Source organism: Micropterus salmoides, unplaced genomic scaffold, assembly GCF_014851395.1.
Source record: "Micropterus salmoides isolate LMB-PRFRI ecotype aquatic unplaced genomic scaffold, ASM1485139v1 Ms_hic_scaffold_11, whole genome shotgun sequence".
In the NCBI taxonomy this organism is placed as follows: domain Eukaryota; kingdom Metazoa; phylum Chordata; class Actinopteri; order Centrarchiformes; family Centrarchidae; genus Micropterus; species Micropterus salmoides.
Window position 1 is genome coordinate 29,710,237 of NW_024040152.1, and position 19,321 is coordinate 29,729,557.

The 19,321-nt window shown below is 41.2% G+C and overlaps 1 protein-coding gene across 3 annotated transcripts in view; it reads left to right on the forward strand.

Moving 5' to 3' along the window:
- oxr1a (oxidation resistance 1a) overlaps positions 1–19,321 on the forward strand; it is a 173,488-nt gene that overhangs the window by 130,599 nt on the left and 23,568 nt on the right. For all 3 annotated transcript variants that reach the window (XM_038712188.1, XM_038712186.1, XM_038712187.1), the window contains 2 exons: positions 5,034–5,141; positions 6,396–6,509. In XM_038712188.1, coding sequence (XP_038568116.1) covers positions 5,034–5,141; positions 6,396–6,509 — 222 coding nt within the window. The remainder of the gene's footprint in view (positions 1–5,033; positions 5,142–6,395; positions 6,510–19,321) is intronic.

The following is a 19,321-nucleotide window of genomic DNA, read 5'->3' on the forward strand; positions in this document are numbered from 1 at the left end:
CAGCCAATCTGGGTCTGATCTCTGTGACGCCTGTTGTCCCCTTTAAGATGGGATATTTATCAAGCTGACATGCTGCTGTTGTCTGAATTAGCAGTATGACTGTTTTTACAGAGCTGATGAGATGACAAATCATGAAGGACCTTGAAACTGTCATAAGATAAGAGCAGTTGTTAACGCCACAGTTATATGGAGATGGGACGCATACAGTACCTGTCACCACATCCTCCTTATGTATTTTCTTTTTTACACCACACTGCCTGGCTGTGGACTGCATTCGCTTGATCTGACTAGCTTAAATCCAAACAAATCCGAGATCAGTGTGTTGACACGCAAGCTAGTATCCCAGTTTTGATCTTGCTTGGGATATGACGTTTACATGCACCATAGAGAAACATTGATTCTAAGAGTATGCAGGTACAGTATATGCACGTCTTTAAATCCTTAACATCTCAGTTACTCCATTCCTGGACCTGAGTTTCCTCAGCAGTTTGGTTTCCTGGATTTGGCATCAATATGATCAACGGTAGTGGATTACGAGAACAATGTAGTTAATGCTTTGCATTACCATTATCAGACTGATAACTTGTAGTTGAGTTTGTAGACCATTACATCGTTTACATCCAAACTTTAGTTTAGGATTACTCTGCTCAACGCAACACATAACCACTATACTGGAAAAACCGGATCATAACGGGGATACTTCCATGCATGTAAATGGTGTACGTGTGGTTACATGAGCAGAGCTGTTGGAATTAAGTTGTTGATGGCAACCCTGGTGTGTTGAGCAATTTGTTAACCTCTGCACATAATATCATTTGGACAGGCGCAACCTAAAAAGTCGTTATGGGAAGGATTGCCTGGATTCCAGTTTGAAGGCCGGGGAAGAAAGAAGGAAGTTGTCAGCATTCATGATGTCAATCTGGCCAACAACACGATCAGTCAGATAGCATTATAAACTTTGTGTGTTCTAGTGGCTTGCAGTAAAACAGTGGCCATAGCACTCATAAAATGTGTATTCACTTTTACAACATGTAGTGCTGTGTGTCATTTGAAATGTTTGAGATAGTAGCTGAAAATGCCTGCGGTTGTCTCACTGAAAACACATCCTGAAAACTGAATTTGGCAGCTGTTTGCTTTGCTTTGTGTACTACATGTTCATCACAAGCAGACTAGAAGGGTTTGTGTTGCTTGTGATGAATGGCTTTACATTGCTAAAACAGGAATGAGTCCATGAGCTTTGTCCATGACTTCACTGCCTGGGTTGCTGTGCAACCTGCATTTAACTGAATCTCAATTTTGATGCAATTATTGAATTAATTGTGGCCTGATAAACAAACACTGAACATTCTGAAATATAAAGGATGCCTTCTAATTTGATTCTAGAAAATAAAATACAGTTTAATCTAGCTGGAGAACAACAACAGCTGTTATTGTGTTCTTGCTATACTTTTTTTAAATCTACATACTAATATTGTCAGTAGCGGTGTTTGAGGGGTAAAGGAAGTCTAAAGGTTCAATTTAAGCCCGAGACATCCATCTGCAGCCAGTTACTAGCCTACAATAGTCAATCTCCACCCATTCCTTCATCATCTGCAGTGCAGTTCTGCTCACCCTGAAACTACTACCTCAATCAACCCTGCACAGCCTACCCACCCAATCCACGCTGCACAGTGCATCCCTGCTCTGCCTTGTTCATTGTTGTCCAAACAAAGTTGCTCTCATTGCTGAGTCAGGGAGACTGTAGCCCAGCACCGTGGCTGACCTCAGATCTGATTAGTTTGTTCCCCCAGAGTGTAGGACATCCAAACCCAGTGTAGCCAGCAATCTGGGCCTTAGTTTAGCACTTTTAGGCCAGATTTGTCCAACCAAAGTAAATTCAGCCTTTATGGTCCAGCCAAGATTATAGGGACAGGAAGAAATATGTAAGAAGTACCCTGTGATGACCGGACTGTTAATCAATAACAATGACACAACACTTATTTTGTCAACTGAGATTTCTCAATTTCCATTTGCCAGCTTTTTATTATTATATTGTTGTTTATATAAGAATACTCCTTCCCCCACTTTTTTAATTGCTTAACTGTGGAGGATGGTGCTTAAAGCAAGTGACCAGTATCACAAGACATTTCAGCTGCAAAAGCTAAACTGCTGTGCTCTTGAGCCAAAACGAGTGACACAGTAGTATTACTGTCAATGTGCTTTCATGGTGATTACTCTTTTACTTGCCATTTCTGCTGGGTTTATGCCATCATTAGCTCACTTTTTATCATATGTATTTATTTTCAGTTACACCAAGAGGGTTTGCCAAGAGACACTGTATCAATGTTATTGTTATTTACCCTGGTTGCCTGTAGTGGTGTTGGCCATAGCCTCATTATGGATGTCTGCCTGAATCCATTCATTTTTAACCATTTGAAATAACCATGATCATTAATCAGTTAAATGACACCTATATTCATTATTAGAGGCATGAACAAACATTCTGCCAAGGAAAATATATACAGCCAAGATGTCTCCGACGTCTGAATGTCTAGTGTTCCTGCTTCTTGCTGGTAATGCGCTACCATCTCATATTTGATCGGCCGGGTTTTTCCCTCGACTGAGAGAAAATATACTACATATTTTATTTAAATTTGGACACTAATCACACGCTCGCACAATTTTTGTGAGTGTCTGACTGAGGAACTGCACACGATGATGAGATGATGTTTTATAGAAAAGTGTCACCTACCATTTTCCGTCCAATCTCAGTGAAAACCACAATATTTCACCACAAACCATTCCACAACCACATTGTCCCTGTTCCCAGCCATGACTCTCCAAAGACCCGCTCTATCCTCAGAAAATGCTCAAGCTAACAAGCGAAATAACACACTTGGAATATTTGTGCTTATGAGTGCCTGATTTGCTCGCCTCTCGGAGCCGCAGACTGCTAAATCAAGTACACTGTGTATTTCAAATATTTGAAATGGGAATTCCTTAGAGCTCTGTCTCAAACCAAACCTTAGCCCGTGTACACTTCCTCTCTCTCTTTCTGAGTTTACTAAGGATTGTGTCTCATGAAATGCTAATGTAATACAGTGAAAGATGCAGTAGCTTCTAGTTTTTCACAATGACTCTCAGTTGCCACCTGGATACAAAACGGTCTGTTTTCGGAGCTTGAGTGCGCTGTGGCATGTACTGTGAAAACACTGGTTCCTAACAGCGCCTGAGTTTCTGTATTTTCTGCTTCTTCCCCTCGATGTTGTTGTGAGTTGACATATGATCATATGATGCTGATCATGTCATGCGTGATGGCCTCACACACAATGATTCTGTGTTACTAATGTTCCAGCTTGTCTGTCTTGGTTCCCCTTATTCAACCTCCTGACTGTGCTGTGTCTTTTCTCTGTCTGTCTGTTTGTGCAAGAATATCCTCCTGGAAACAATCTGTCATGTCAAGAATTTAGAGAAGCTGTCATTCCTTGGTGTTTTTGTAGGACTTTTTGTACACACACGCACAGAGAAAGCTGCACACACCTTGTATGCTGAGAGCCACCGAGGCAGTCCCATGACTGCTGCACCAAAACACACAGTGCCATTATCCTGTCCTAATTATACACAGCTCAGAGACAGCCCTGCCTGTCTGGTTTTCGGGGCTTCTCTCCCCTGAGCTCACTTTTTCCACTTATATCACATTTCTCACACATGCAGGCGCTTTCTGGCATGGTTGTCATCCTCATTTGGAAGGTAGAAATCCCCACTGTGCATGTTTGATGCTTAACTAGTTCAGACACGTGAATCACATCTCTGTTGTATGGATTTTAACTGGTGGAGACAAGCTAATGCACCTGTGTCACACTGCAGGGCGCAGCAGCTCAGCACAGGGTGTAGCCACAACAGCAGCCTCCGTGATGCGTTAAACCTCGACTAACATGAAGCACTGCCTCCTCCTCTGCTCGTTTGTACACTTAATATGGTTCAGGATGATATGCTCTATCAATTTGAATTTAATGACTCCTTGCTCAATTGATTAGTCAGTTAATCAATTGACCAACCAACAAAAACGATCAGTTGTTATTGATTAAGCAAAAATGTCGAACAATGTTTGGTTTTAGCTCCTCATGTGTGGATTTGCTGCTTTTCTCTGTTTCGTATCATTTTAAACTATATATCTTTTGGCTAAAGACTGTTGGTCAAAATAATACTATTTGCTAAGCCCAACCCCCTTAGTTACCTCTCAATTTATTAGTAACTTAATTATTTTCTTTAGTAAATTAATTTCAGAAGTAAATGGAAAAAAAGCTACGTCTTATTAAAGATATTACAACGGTCACTGGCAGATTTTATCAGCTATCACCAGCTAGCTAAATAAGCTAAAATTAGCTACTTGATCTAGTTGAAATAGCTGTTTCCAGCTGACTTTTTAATGTTTCCTGACTTGTTTTAAATATTGATGGCTACATTCATGATATCGTGACTGAAGCTAAAGCTAACATCCCCCAGCAAAAGGTCTGCATCCTCACCTGATGGTCCATGTAGAAGACACTTAGATAAAGAAACTGCACTGTTCCTGTATTGTGGTGTAGAGCTAGTTATTTCTAGTATTATTAGTATGACTTAGTAAAGCTTGTGCTTCATTCAAACATTTTTTAGCTACTTCACTTACATACATGGACAAGCAAGACAGGGGTTTGATTTATACTTTCTTTTCTTTACGTTACAAGAGAAAATGTTGTTACATGAGTGGTTCACAAGATAACAGAAGACTGGAGTTGGCATTCATGTCAGTTCATATTTCTGCCAGCAACATTGCTTCCCATGGGAAGAACAGCTGACAGCTTTCATTTGCATAACATCCCAAAATCTAACATGCAAAAATGAACCATTTAAAAAAAAAAAAGAAAAGATAATTGCACTGCTCTGTTTTTCAGCTCTTCCTCTCTCTGTCTCTCATAATCTGTGTCTCATCTTTAAGTCTCGCCTGTTCATCTTTAAGGAAATGCCCTGCAGGAGTGTGATTTTGTGTCCTCTCTCTTGTTTCTGTGGTCCAGGTGGAATCGCGGGACACGTTGAACAGCATTGCGCTCAAGTTTGACACAACACCCAACGAACTGGTTCAGCTGAACAAGCTGTTCTCCAGAGCAGTGGTGCCTGGCCAGGTGTGAACCACAGTGCACGCCTTCACTGATATATTCAGCTACATCGCTTCATCACTGTCCTACTGCAACCTCATGTCTACACAGCATCTCACCCACCGCTCGATCTCGTAATAGCTGTTTTTGACAGTTCATAATGTACTCCCCGGGGTTTTCCTTGATCTTACACTCACTAAACATTTCTCTACAGTACATATGGGAATTTAGGTAGAGAAACTGGAAATAGAAGGGTTTTTTTGGGGAACATCACATGCTGCATGTCTTTATCCTCCTATTTCCTCTGACTTGCTGACTCACTGTTAGCCCTACTATCTGTTATCTGTATCCCCACTTAATTGCCTGCTAATTACAGTGTCACTTCTCCCATTAAGATGCAATTAATTGCAAAAGGCCTATTTTGTTTCTAAAATGGTATAATAATATGTGTGATGCTTAAATTGTCCCGAAGACACTTTTGTTCTGACAACATGACACAAACTGCCCATCTGTAGCTTGCTGAACACGCTGCCAGCCTCCCCGGCTTTTGTTTGTCTTTTCGTATTACAACGATAGACCCAAATTCTAAATTAGTTTTTTAATGGGGGAAAGTGACAAACATCCAAAATGATATTTTGTTCTAGACCTAGTTGACCATCGTTTCCCCTGTGCTTCCACGGCTGAAGCAGAGCTTGTACCACAGGAAAAAACAGCTCATTTTTTTAACCCTAAGGTTGTAGTTAGATTGATATTTCATCCCCTACCTTTTTGCACAAGCCAATGTACAATCTAAAAACAAATCAATTCTTTAATATTTCCTTAAGGTTTTTTTCCCTGACAATAGAAATTGTTTACTTCCAAATGTCAACCATGAATGTCCATACATGTATACAGGTACAAAGGTCAGATTTTAACAGCTAGTCATTCTCCATTTATATATTACACAACCGATGGAACTCAAACTGAAACTTAATGTAAGCATGGAAAAGTAATGCATTGCCTACATTGACTGTATGATTCTAACTACATGAAAACCATAATTCTGACACATTGATGTACCTTCACGACAATCACTTTCCCTTCCTCTGTTTATCCTTGTCAATAGCATGAGACTGTTCATGTGATTTTATGTTATCTGCCTTGTCAAACTTTTGTTTGGATTGTGTGTGTGTGTGTAAGAGATACATTTTAATTTCTTCCTGTGTGTGCATGTGTGGTGTGCAATGTGTGTTTGCACAAAGGCGGTGCCTGTGTAAATACAGACATGGATTGTGTTTGCAGGTTCTGTACGTTCCTGATCCCGAGTACGTCTCCAGTGTCGGAAGCTCCCCTTCCCTCAGTCCCATCAGCCCCCTGTCTCCCACCTCCTCAGAAGCTGATTTAGAGAAGGTGACGGTATGTTGACCACACCTCTGAAGCACAATCTCACACACTCAGAAAATGTCCATCCATATTAACCTTACTATTGTGGTGCTATATTTGGATAGAATCAAGACCTGTGTGAAATATTTACCGATATAAATAGAATTTTGATCCAATATTTTTTTGCAATAGATGTTTTTTTGTTCCAGGCAACAGATGAGTAGAAGGAAACTGTGGAAAATTTTAACAGTTTGATGCTGAGCCATTGTTTAATTTTGGCAAAGATAGTTCACCATGATCAATACAGATGGTCAGACAAATACCAGAGGCTGCATACAACAAATGCATTCAAGTGTTGTAATCTCTGTAAGTTACTCGTGAGGCAGGTGGCTTGTATCTGGTACCGACAATAGAAACTGTGACCCATAGGCACCTGATAACCATACACAGAGACTCACATACAGTATTGCCCACATTGTCTGTGCCTCTCTGTCACCACCATGTAAACACATTCACACACACACACCATACACAAAAACACTGACTCAACCGCAACTGTTGCATTTCAAAGCTCCGTTCATTGTCAGCCTAAAGGTGAACATCAAGGACAGAAAAAAATGTGTGTGTGTATGTATATATATATATATATATATATATATATATATATATAAATAAAGTAATTTCCAAGGATGGGTCAGACTATAGAACCTGCCTTCTATTTTCCAAGGACAGGACAGGAAGTGATGTGTTTGTACTGTGTTTCACATACATTCAAGAGCAAGGATAAATTGTGTTGCGTCAAAATTATGCTGTTTTTATTTTTATTTTATTCACTCTGTGATAGAGCACGGATTTCTTGTAGTCCAATAACCCACAGAACATGTAATCTCTCTCCGTTGGGCTTTTTTTACAGAGTTTAAGATTGCAGGGAACAGAGGTTTCATTTGGTTGAAATTTTGAGGAGGAGGACATAAAATCACATACAACTACAAAAATTCAACGACACAATAAAGTCCTTTGTGTTCCTTAATGCAAAGGCAGCAAGGATGCAGGAGTCTGAGCACAAAGAAGCACAAAGCATTAGCATAAAACATTCGAATGAATTATTACTAGAATGATAAGCTTAGACAAGTTTCCCAAACTCCCCGTAATAATGTGACTTTTTTGAAATAGCAGTTATTCCTTAAATTTGTAAAGGCACAGTATGTTGCCAATATGTGGTCTTGGTTTTAAACCTAACTCAACCTTGACTAATTTGCACTTAGAGATCTGTAGTTTGTCTCTACTGTATGTGTTTTTCCCAGACTGAGTAGTCAAGTTATACATGTTTGTTAGCTTTTCATGCCAAAAACCTGGTTCCGCTGTTCACTTTTCCTAGGGTCATCTCAGATCACTAACAAACGTCCTAGGTGAGTAATGCTACATCCACACTACTACGTTTTAACTCTGAGCTTTTGCCACGTTTGCACCTCCCGTCCAGAATAAAACATGAATTTGAATACCTAAAATGGAGAAGTTTGAAAACGCTGCTAGTAGATTGCCAGAGCAACTTGAAAAACAGCTTGTGATCCTTTTCAGACGTGAAGCTGACATGTAAAATTGCCGTCTCATTTTAGGAACAAAGTGCATGTGTGAAATGGGAAAAACTGTCTCTGCTAATGCTTGGCCCTTAATTAGTATTCACAGCTCTGACAGACAGATTTTGGTTTGATTCGTTATTGTAGTATTTCTTTACAAGAAATGGATGGAAATACACGGCATCTGAACATTGTTAATTATTATTATTATATTATTATTATTATTATTATAATTGTTAATTGGCCATGTGTATTTCACCTCCAAGTGGTTGGTTTAAGGGATCACGTATTCAGTGTGTTTTGGTGCATGTAAACATTTTATGGTGATGAGTCTGGGTACATACTAAAGATAACATATACTGTGCAATAGCCCTTTAATTCCAGTGACACCATGTTGTTTTGTGATAAGGATTAGTCCTGCTCTTGATATATTTTCAAATCTACGTGACATGACGGCACATCTTTCCCATGTGTCCCTCTAAGCGTCACTGGTCACATAAGATAGAACACAAGCTGGAGGTCTGAGGTATGTTGTTAGTGTCTGCAGTGACTTCAGGTCTGGTCCAGTCAGCCGTAGACAGCCGGTCCTCACAGCTGTAAGACCAGCAGCATGAGCCGTCTCCCTCAGGTGCTGTGCCTGCAGCATCTGAATGAGCCAATCACTAAGCACTGCAGGAAACCCAGTGGTCCCTTTAAGAAAAATGACTGACTGCAGGTCTCCATGGAAACGGACAACTTGTTTTGCCACTTTTGAGAAAGAAAAAAAAAAAGGATACTGCTGTCTCCATCGCTGTCGCTGCTGTTCCACTTGAGTTTAGACACCATCCAATCACAAGCGTTCCCCTTTTGTCTGCTCTCATCTCTGTCCGTCAATTTCTCCACGCTTGGCAAAAGAAAGGGGCCCGTTTATTTACTACTTATCTATTTAGGCCGTGCCTGCGAGAACAGGCACGGCTCTCGGCGGGCGAGGATCAGAGAGCGGGACTGTGACTGCAGAGAAATTAAGCCTTTTAAAAGTGATGCCGTGTCTGATATTTGGAGCAACTAATGAACGGGGCAGCTCGCTCTCCCAGGCAAGCAGCCAGGCAGCAATTATTCCAGGCAGAGGAAGTGTGCTTGGAAGACAGAAGGGGGGGTTGACATTACCTCACCCGATGTGCCACTCTGTATGTGTTTGTGGAGGCGGTGTGTGTGTGTGTGTGTTTATTGGTCTGTGTTAAAGTGTGTGTCTGGATCTGTCAACTCTGTGTGTGCCTGCACACTCCTATCTCTCACACTAACGCACACACACACAGTAGTTATATTTCAGGAGGCAGTATCCAGGTGCCATTTGATTTTTTAAACTACAGAAAGGACCTTAATAACTCACCCTGCTTCTTTTTATTTTTTTCTCCAGAATCCCCGGCATCTTTTAATTACAAGCCTGTTTTGGTGCTCGGCATGCATGTCTCAATGAGGATGTTATCTAAATAAATGATTCTGGGAGTTGCATAGTAATAGCAATGCAAGCAGCGAATAGCTAGTATAACCCTTATGTGACGAGTGCTCTGAAGGGATACTACTTTCAGATGCTTTTCTTTTATAGTTTGATATAAAAAGAGTCAGATGTTTGAAATGATGAGGTTTTCACTGCAGAACATTGCTAGCATATAATTTGTCTGGCTATTCATTTGCATCAAAGCTGAAATCATATGTATTTTTATCACGTATTTTTATTGAAGCTTTGATGGTGTTTCAAAAACACAGACAATTATGAACCCACTAAAAGACACAGTAACATAGTGAAGAGTGTTCAAGCTGTCAAAAGAAACTAAAGTTTGTACATTTAGGAAAGAAAAAGGAACCTTTCTGCCCTACCCAGTAGCCACAGACTAGGGTGGTTTCAAAGACACTGTGGGCCCTCCTCAGATAAAGTTTCTGTTTTAAGACCAACAGTAAAAGTCTTTGTGGCACCCTGACATGCCAGAACGGATCATGTTAGGGTCTGGTTCTGGTACCACCTTAGGGTTAAATTTCTTCCCAGTAGTTAACAGCTTAGAAAGGGCATTAAAGCCACTCTTTGCAACTTCTACTGAACGGGGACAACTGTGGCCACAAGTGGCAGTTTACAGAAATATGGTAAATGCTAAAAAGTAGCACAGTGTATAGAAGAGCCACAGAGTCAGAGATGTCAGTAACACAACAATACCTTAACTTAAATTCGGTCAAGCATATTTGGGCATAGATTGTCTAAGCCTCTGTGTCTTGAAATATTGTTTCACACCGGCCTTTTCCCGTGCTTGCCTTACATGCCTCCCTGGAGTGTGAGTTTAAGTTTTTGGAGTTTAACATGTAATTCTTCAAGTTCTGAATGGACAAAATTGGGCAAGTACTGTTACATAATGTTTTACTTGAAGACAACTGGAAAAGATGAGTTTTAGGTCCATTTTTTCCCCTGTAGTTGCTGAACACAACTAAATGAATAGCCTTCAGTAAGAAAGTAGAGGGGAAAGAGGGGTTATTTGACATGAGGTGTCAAATCAAAAGTCTATAGAATCTCCTGTGAAATATGAATCACTCATATGCTTTGATGCACAACACTTCAGTTAGCAAGATAACTGAGGTAGGAAGTTTTTTTTCATCATCCAGCATTGTTGTTCAGGAGTTTTTTTGGATAGAGCTAAAGGCCAAATAAGGCAGCTATGAAGTGTCTTCATGCTCTCGGTCTGCCTGCTGGCCTGCTGGTATTGGCAGCAAAAAGTAACACATCTTGCAGGCACGGATTGTTGGCTGCGTCTAGATGACTGTGTGCGCATGTGCGTGCGTACGTGTGCACGTGCATGCATGGGTAGCTGGCTGACTTTCCGGCTGGCGGTCTTGCTGTCGTTGAATTATTTGGCAGCCTCCTGCTCACTGGCATACTTGCTCTATGGTCATCTGTGTGGGCAGGCCGTCCTCTTTGTCCTATCCAGACCCTCCTCCTGCTCATACTGATACACACACACACACACACACAGACTCTCACCATAGTGACACAGCTACTACTGTGACCTTCACTATCTCTTCCTCTTTTGGCACCACTTTTGCCTCCCTCCTTCCTTCCTTCCTCTCTTCCACTGAGACATGATCTAAAATTAGTAGTGGAGGAAGTAGAACCAGTTTGGATTACATATATATATATATGAGAATCGTGTGGTAAAGTTATAGAAATGATGTCTTTTAAACTGGTCTTATTTTGTAGCGTGACAGAATCAGTATATCGGCTCATCGAGGTGTCTGCTTGGCATGGGCTGTAAGGTTGTGTGATATGCACAATAGTACAGACTGCACTTGAGGACTTCTGGCAACTGACATGTGATGAATCCCAACCATTTTGCACTCCCTCTTGCAGAACATGGCCATGCCCACAAGGTGGAGCTGTGGATTGATTAATATTTTTTTTTTGATAGCACCATGTGTCACTGTCAAGGTCAAAGCTGGGTGGCACCTGCAGGCCTCCTCTCTGAAATCTTTATTATTAGGCTCCATATGGACACATGCAACTAATGTACTTAACATTTTAAAAGAGTTCTGCCAAAATTGTTAAAGAAATGACAAATGTATGGGAACATTTCCTTTTTAATTAATATGAAGTACAACAGAATGTGATTTTATTGATATATTACCTCTCATATTTACAATATATCCTTCTGTGCTTCACTGCCAGGCTGTGGCCTTGATAGAAGCCATATTTCACAGGAGCCTTGGCCCCTTTCTACATTTTTTCTCTTTTAACTGAGAGAAATATTGGCTGGAAACTAAAAGCATATTGATTTCTGTAGCCCCACCACAGCTGTCATCTAACACTATTACACCCATCTCCTGTCCCCACCATCAGTGTCAGCCTCCCTCACAGCTTCCTGTAGAGTAGATGACTGTGATGCCATGCAACATCCACCCCCGCAAAGCTCCCGTGGCCCTGTCAAGCCCTGCTTTCCCCAGCACCCCTTCTCTCCTTTTCTTACCTCAGCTTTTCTCTTCCTTTACATCCATTTGAGTGCTCTTCCATCCTACCTTCCTCCCTCCCACATCTCCCCTCCCGTCCACCGCGGTTACTCGCACTCTGAGGCCAGGACAGCAGCTCTTTCATCTTTGGATTTCAGTGCAGAAGCCAGTCCACTATGCTGCACTGTGCTCTTTCTCTCCCTTTGATGTCACACACACACTGAAAAAATCCTTTTTCCAAGACTCTGGAATCTGGTCACTTCAGGACACTGACAAGTTGTGGCTCACCTCAAATGAGGTCAATTATTTGTCTTCATTGTAGAATTATTTTGTTAGGTTGTGTTAGCTCCTCACCCTCTTTCTTTTCTCTGACTGCTGTTTGTTGCCTTATCTGACCTGCATGTTTTAGCGGTTTAAATGAAAATTCTGTATGAACTTTAGAGTTAATGTGGGGCATAATAAAGAGACGAGTGAGTCCCTCATCCCTCACTGTACCACTCTCCAGCACCAGCTGAGAAAATATTGGATGCCTTGGAGGCCAGTGCAGAACAAATACTGGTCATATATTAGCTGAATGTAGTAGTGCAAAGAAAGCAGCCTTTCCGGGAAAGCAATATTCTCTTGAAGTATGTCAGGTGGCTGTGGCAGGATAACGCGGCCTTAACTTCCCTAGCTTAAAACCATATTGATCTGTCAGCTGTATTTATACCACTGTACCAAATAGAGTACAAATGCCTGATTAACACTTCTCTCACCTCTCCCTAAACTCATTGCTCTCTCTTTGACGTTTTGGAAAGATTTCTAACTATAGAAACTCTCTTACAATACCATCATGATCTAGTCAGTGGACGGTATGTTAAATCTTTGTCAGCAATCCAGTTAACTGAGAAATAAAGGAGTGGAGAGAGTATAATTTACAGTTTAGTTAGGTCTTCAATAGACATTCAGGGTGACTTACAGTACAAAAAGTGTCACTGTGAAAAAACCAATGTGAAAATTACTCAGACATCCGCAGGGAAAATGGACAGATAATTCAGAGTGCAATGAAGACACAATGTGATACAAGAAAAGTGATCTCTTGTTTCAGCAGTCCTGTCAGGTCAGTTAGTGTACATATAATAACTGGAATGAGGAACAAATGCTTCACTTTTTTTTGTGTTCCTGTTTGTTTGGAAATGCAGTGTGCAGGATTTGAACCTGGGTTGTGGTCGTTGTTTAAACCCTGCACTGTGTCAGAAGACGACTAAGGGCCCTATCTTGTACCCTGCGCAGAGCTTTGCCAAGCATGATGCAAGCGCCTTTGCAAGTTTCAGACCGACACAGTTGTTATTTTCCCATCCAACATCCACAATGTTTAAATAACAAATGCACTTGCGCCCAACTGTGTGCTCATAGCCATGCTGGGTCAGGGAGGTGTGTTAAGGTGCACTGTTGACATGTTGCTATTTTGAGACAGTGGAAAGCCATTGCGTCACTGATCAACAAAAACCTGGTCTAAAGTCAATATCGCAGTGTTTCACTGTAATTTAAGGATGCATTAGTAATATGCGCCTAGGCTAATATGTACTTGTTACAAACACAGATATGCACAGAGATTTATTTTTAAAGGCTAAAATGTACATCTATATATATTATATTACACATTGTTATGGTTACTCGTTATAATTATCAGATTTACAGAATTTTAGTAATGTCTAATAAAATTGGCTAATTATTTGACCAATCCAGGCCATACACATACAGTAGGTATTTAAACAGACACAAATCCATCATTATAACAGCAAAGCACCAAGGTACAAGCGCACCTGGCACACAAAACACACCCATGATTAATTAAGATTAAGATTAATTTTGAGCTTGTTTACCAAGTTGATCATTTTAGTTTAGCTTCTAAGCATGCCAACATTTCTTAATTACCGCTAAATACAAAGTACAGCTGAGGCTGATGCGAATGTCATTTGGTTTGCAGGTATTTTATCATAAACCAATTTTTATTAGACAATCAATCAATATGAGCCAAAGATGACGCTGGATGAAAAGTCAAATGATCACCAAAGTGATTAGATTTCATCCTGAGGGGGGGCATGTAGATCTATAGCAAATTTCATGACAATCTCCAATAGTTGTCCAGATGTTTCACTTCAAACCACAAATGTTAATCTGCTAGTGCTAGACTGACATTTCCATCTCTAGAGCCATGCTGCTATCATGCTTAAAACTTCTAAAAGCAGATAAAACTCATTTCAGAACAATTGTTTAATGAAGTTAAAACTATTGTTGTATAAAAGGTTACAGAGAAACTGAAAAATCCTGGAGTGATATGACCAGGCAAGGTCGACAAACCCCTGCCGACATGCAGTGTATCATTGGTAAATAACAAAGGGTTGTTTTTTAAGTAATCAGACAGCTGGAGGTGTTGGAGAGAGAAAGTAGCACAAGCAGCCAATAGCAGTACGTAGCAGGAAGGAGTGAGCAACACAGGTAGTCAGGGAGGAATCACAGGGAAGAGAAAGGAGCTGGCAGCATGATTGGTAAGATGTGATTGGAGCTTTGGATCGGGTGGTGATTCGCTGGTGTAGCATGACTGTACAGGATCATCACACCGTCTCCATCAGTTCCCTTATGACCTGGGGGAATTAAAATACAGAGAATGTGAGCCGAGGTCTGTTTTGTGTTCCCATATAGAATTTCACATTGAAAGGTTCAGACAGATTGTCAGCTCTTGACAGCCAATTAAACAGAGCAACTTAATTCCTTTTTATCAGAGCAACTTCGTATTTATTTATTTTTTTGCTTAACATTTGGTGTTATACCAAAAGAAATCATTGCCTGTCAGCTTGTGTTGCCTTATGAGCAACTGCTCTCAGCTGATGGACAGAAAATGTGTTCTTCACAGTCCTCTCTGATGTGGACTGTGTGGGACGTGTGATGGGTGTTGTTTTGTTACCAACCCATTTCTTAGATGTGCCAGACTTAATGAGAGGGAATAGGGAGACAGTGTTTGTTGTGCATTTCTATGAGGGAGGACATGTTTTGATATCTGTAGGTGCTGATTTCAACCCAGGTGTGTGCTGCACACGTGGACAGCATGTGTGTTTCTGGTCCCAGGTGTGTTCTAGTCAGTGTTTAGCTTGAATTTTTGGGTGGAAAAGGCTGCTCCTCTTTCCATATTTAACCTTGGAGCAGGAGGGCCCGCTTGGATGAGTCACTGGGAAGTGACTCGCCGGGACGTAAGTGCATAAGTGCAATGAATTGCAGTTGTGTAGGTGAGGTGTGTTCAGTTTAAGTGGATGATGAGCTGGTTTAAACAGACAAGTTCCTACATACAGGTCCTCATCATCATCACTGGTACCTCACATCTGAAATTCATCATCTATAGATGCTCTCATAGATCAGGGATCTGCTCTCTTTTTTTGTTTTTGTTTCAACAATGTTCTTGAGCTCCGATCCCTGTCGTCCTTATCTTTATTGTACAATTTTAAGTTCCTTTTCTCCTGTCCTTGTTAAGAGAGGCTTGTTTTGGCTGTAACAGATTGGCTCGGCCCCCTCAGCCTTCCCTGGCTGCCAGTGTCTGGGCTGCCTGTGTCGGTGTGGGTCAGTAGCTACAGGCTGTTTGTCGACTGCACTGGGAGACTGAGAGGGAGAGGTGTGGGGGTGGGTGTCAGGAGGACAGCAGACAGTTGTTACGGGCTCGGGCTTTCTCCTCTAAGCTCTTCACTGCTCTTCACTTCTCCATCAGCTTTTGACTCCCTCCCCGATGATAACTCCCACACACTCCTCTCTGTCCTCCTTTTGCCTTTTGTTCTTTGTCCTCACTCCAATCACTCTCTTTTATTGCCTTTAGCTCTCTTTATCTCCTTGTCTCTTTAATTTCTCCACAGCAGCTTTGTACTGCTTTCCTTTTTTAGTTGCTTCTGCTACAGTTTCTTCTCCGTTTTTCTCCTTTCCCTCATTTCTTCTCATCCAATCTGGCTGCTTCAGCAGTCATTCGGTGTCACAGACAGTCCATCTTGCAGAGTGTTGTTCTGTCACCTCCGTCCTGCAAAATGTCTCCCTGTCAGGCAGTTGTCCCTTTGGACAGTTATTTAGACAGACTTTCCTGTGGCTCAGACAGTTGGGCAAGTTAATCAGAAATTGTAATATATTACTAGTTACTTATTACTCCTTAAAAAAGTTATATTATTACTTATTACTGGGTGATAAAAGTAACTAGTTACGTTACTCATTACGTTACTATGTTACTTTCCAGTGTTTCCCACAGAATGACAGTGGGGGGGATATTCTAACTTTGGACAGGTTTGCGCAGGAGAGAGAGAAAGAGAGTAAGCGAGCGAGGGGAGGTGCTGCGCGAATATATGCTCCTCAATACAGCTCCTCAATCAAATATGATTTTAAATACGCCTATTAAAGAAAATTAGAAAATCAATATGTGGCGGTGCGCGTTGATAATTATCCAAATTATAGGCTAATTATGGGAGACACTGCTTTCACTACCACCTCCCTTCACCCCTTTTTAACTAATATCATATTCCTAACAGCAGCAAGAAGTATGGTTTTTACAAAGCATATAGCCATAGGCCTAACATTTCTTAACGCCACCGGCTTTTTCCCAACTTTTGAAGAGCTGTTTTTCTGCGCAGACTATTTATAAGAACAGTATTCAGTTACAAAACGTTACGTTAACGCCACTCTCTCCCGACGATTAGTAACTGCCGGAGTTTCTTTCTGTAAGTTTCACGTTGCTGTGTTGCTTCAACAGATGCTTCAATAAATAAATGTACAATTGTTCGCGGTTGAAAGCTTTTTGCTGGTCGGGCAGTGTTCTTTGCATCTTAGACTATGACACAAGAATGGCAGTAGCTACTTACAGCTGTGGAAAGAACGCCTCTCTCCCTCGTTCTCACATCTGCCCTTACTTTTTGGCTAACAGCGAACATGAACATAAGCTCCGGTGCCGCACAGTCATTCAAGATGGTGCGTTCAGTAACAAGTAACACAGCGTCACTTGGGTTAGTAACTCTAATAATATTACTTTTTTAGAAAAGTAATTAGTTACACTACTGGTTACTGGGAAGAGTAATATTATTACAGTAACGCGTTGTCTGCCCAACAATGGCTTAGACATCATATGGCAACAGGCCACTTACAGATACACCAAACCCACCACATCTCGTGTTTCCTGCCCAGCAGACACACCATCTGTAGCAGATTGCAGAGTTACCATTGTGTAGATTAAGAAGCAGTAACAAATAGCTTCATAGTGTATGTGTCAGCATATAATAGAACTACATAGTTTTCATTCCTTCTTGGCGGTGGAGCAGCTGGCAGGTTGTGGACAAACAAGTTAACCGCATCAGTTTACATTGGGCATATATGAGCAGTTTTTGCACACAAGGCCACTCAATGCAAAGGCAGGGCCAGGTGTGGCACGGCTCCCTGAAATCTAATTGGCGACCCCTGGTGCCCCCACCCCCCACCAGAGTCAGAAGGTGATAGGTAGTTGGCTTGTTAGTATCAGGGGTGGATTACTGAACGGATTGCAACAAAGAGGCTCAAAACAACTACAAAGAGACTCAAAACGACCACAAAGAAACGCAAAATTACCACAGAGAGACACAAAGCAACCACAAATTGTCTTCAGTTGAATCTATAGTTATGTCAAATAACACTTGACTAGACACCAAGTCATGCAAAAAGCACAATAATTAAAGCCGTGGTTTCATATGAATGGTGTTCATCTAATTGCCTGTGTGAAGCTCAGGCACACAGGAGGTGCGCTCCTTTGGCTTTCATTGGGTTTCTTTCAGCCTGATTGTCCTGCTGTGCAGAAAATATCTGTTTATACTGTATAAAGATAATACATTTAGACTCTCACATACGCATTAGTTTGATGAAATGAGACACAAATTAGTTACACCCTGTGTTACCAAGTGAACCAAGCAATGCCTGTTTGACTGATTATTATTTAGTCCGTTTGGTTGAATGCTATTTAGGGATTTAGACATGATTCATTCATATAGATGTTTGTGTGGAAGTGGAACACAGCTTTCACAGTTTTGCCTTTGTCAGTTTCAGATCCATCCCTTAATTTCACTTAACTCCTAAATATAAAATGCACCCTTTTTTGTTTATTGTGAAGAACGGCAAACAAGTCCAGCCTTAAGAATGCACAGCAGTATTTCCAGTGTGTCCGAAAGGTCACTTTTGTGGGTGCACAGAAAGAGTTAAAGTCTGCTTTGATCAAGCTGGATCACCAAAGGATTCAGGACGCACTGCTGATTAATGATGCCAAATGGTTGTTCAACCTTCCATTTGCAGCACACTTTGGAGGAGTGTGGGAAAGACTTATCAAGCTAGTGAAAAAGGTACTCTTCTCTGTCCTGAGGCAGAAAACCGTGGATGATGAAATGCTATAGACGGCTCTATGTGAGGTTCAAACCAATGATAGGCCCTTCACTACTGTGTCTACTGACCATCTGCTGCAGCTAAACGCTAGACCCCTTTTGCCACCAGGACTCTTTCGCAAAGATGACCTCTACACAAGAAAGAGATGGAGACAAGTGCAATATATTGCAGACCTGTTCTAGAAGAGATGGACTAAAGAATATCTGCAAAAGGGGGTCGATACCAGAAGAAATGTCAACATTAATGACGTGAATTCATGACGTAGTAGTAGTAGTGGAGGAAACTGCACCCAGGAGCTCATGGCCTCTTGGCCGTGTGATAAAGACCTTGCCAGGGCCCAAAGGGCTCGTTCGCAGTGTTAAAGTTCAAACCAAAACGAATGTGCTGCAAAGACCCATTGATAAGCTTTGTTTACTCCTCAAGGCCGAAAACTGAGCTTAAAGAAATCTGACACTTGACACCCCTGACAAATGCACACTCATTCACACATGCCCCTTTGCACACAACCCCTTTACAAATCCTGACATACACGGACTCCTGAGCTCTGCACCACGTCTACACTCATTGGACTAATGATTTTCTACCTAATTGAGTATGAACACTTGCAACATGGATTCATGTGGGTAGTAGATTCATGTGTCTCATGGTTATGAGATATGAAAAGTGAAAGTGACACTTGATTAGGACATCTAATGTTTGTATTTCACATTTGTATTCTTGCTCCATTTAATGTTTATGTTGTAATTATCTTGCTCTGGCATCACCAATTAGAGGGCCTCCATGTTGACGCCATACTGAGAGTTCTTTAATTTAAATATAAAACTGATCTTTTGAGTTAAACTTTGACACTGTTATTTATGAATTAGGAGGACATTTTTACATTGCTTATTGACCTTCTCC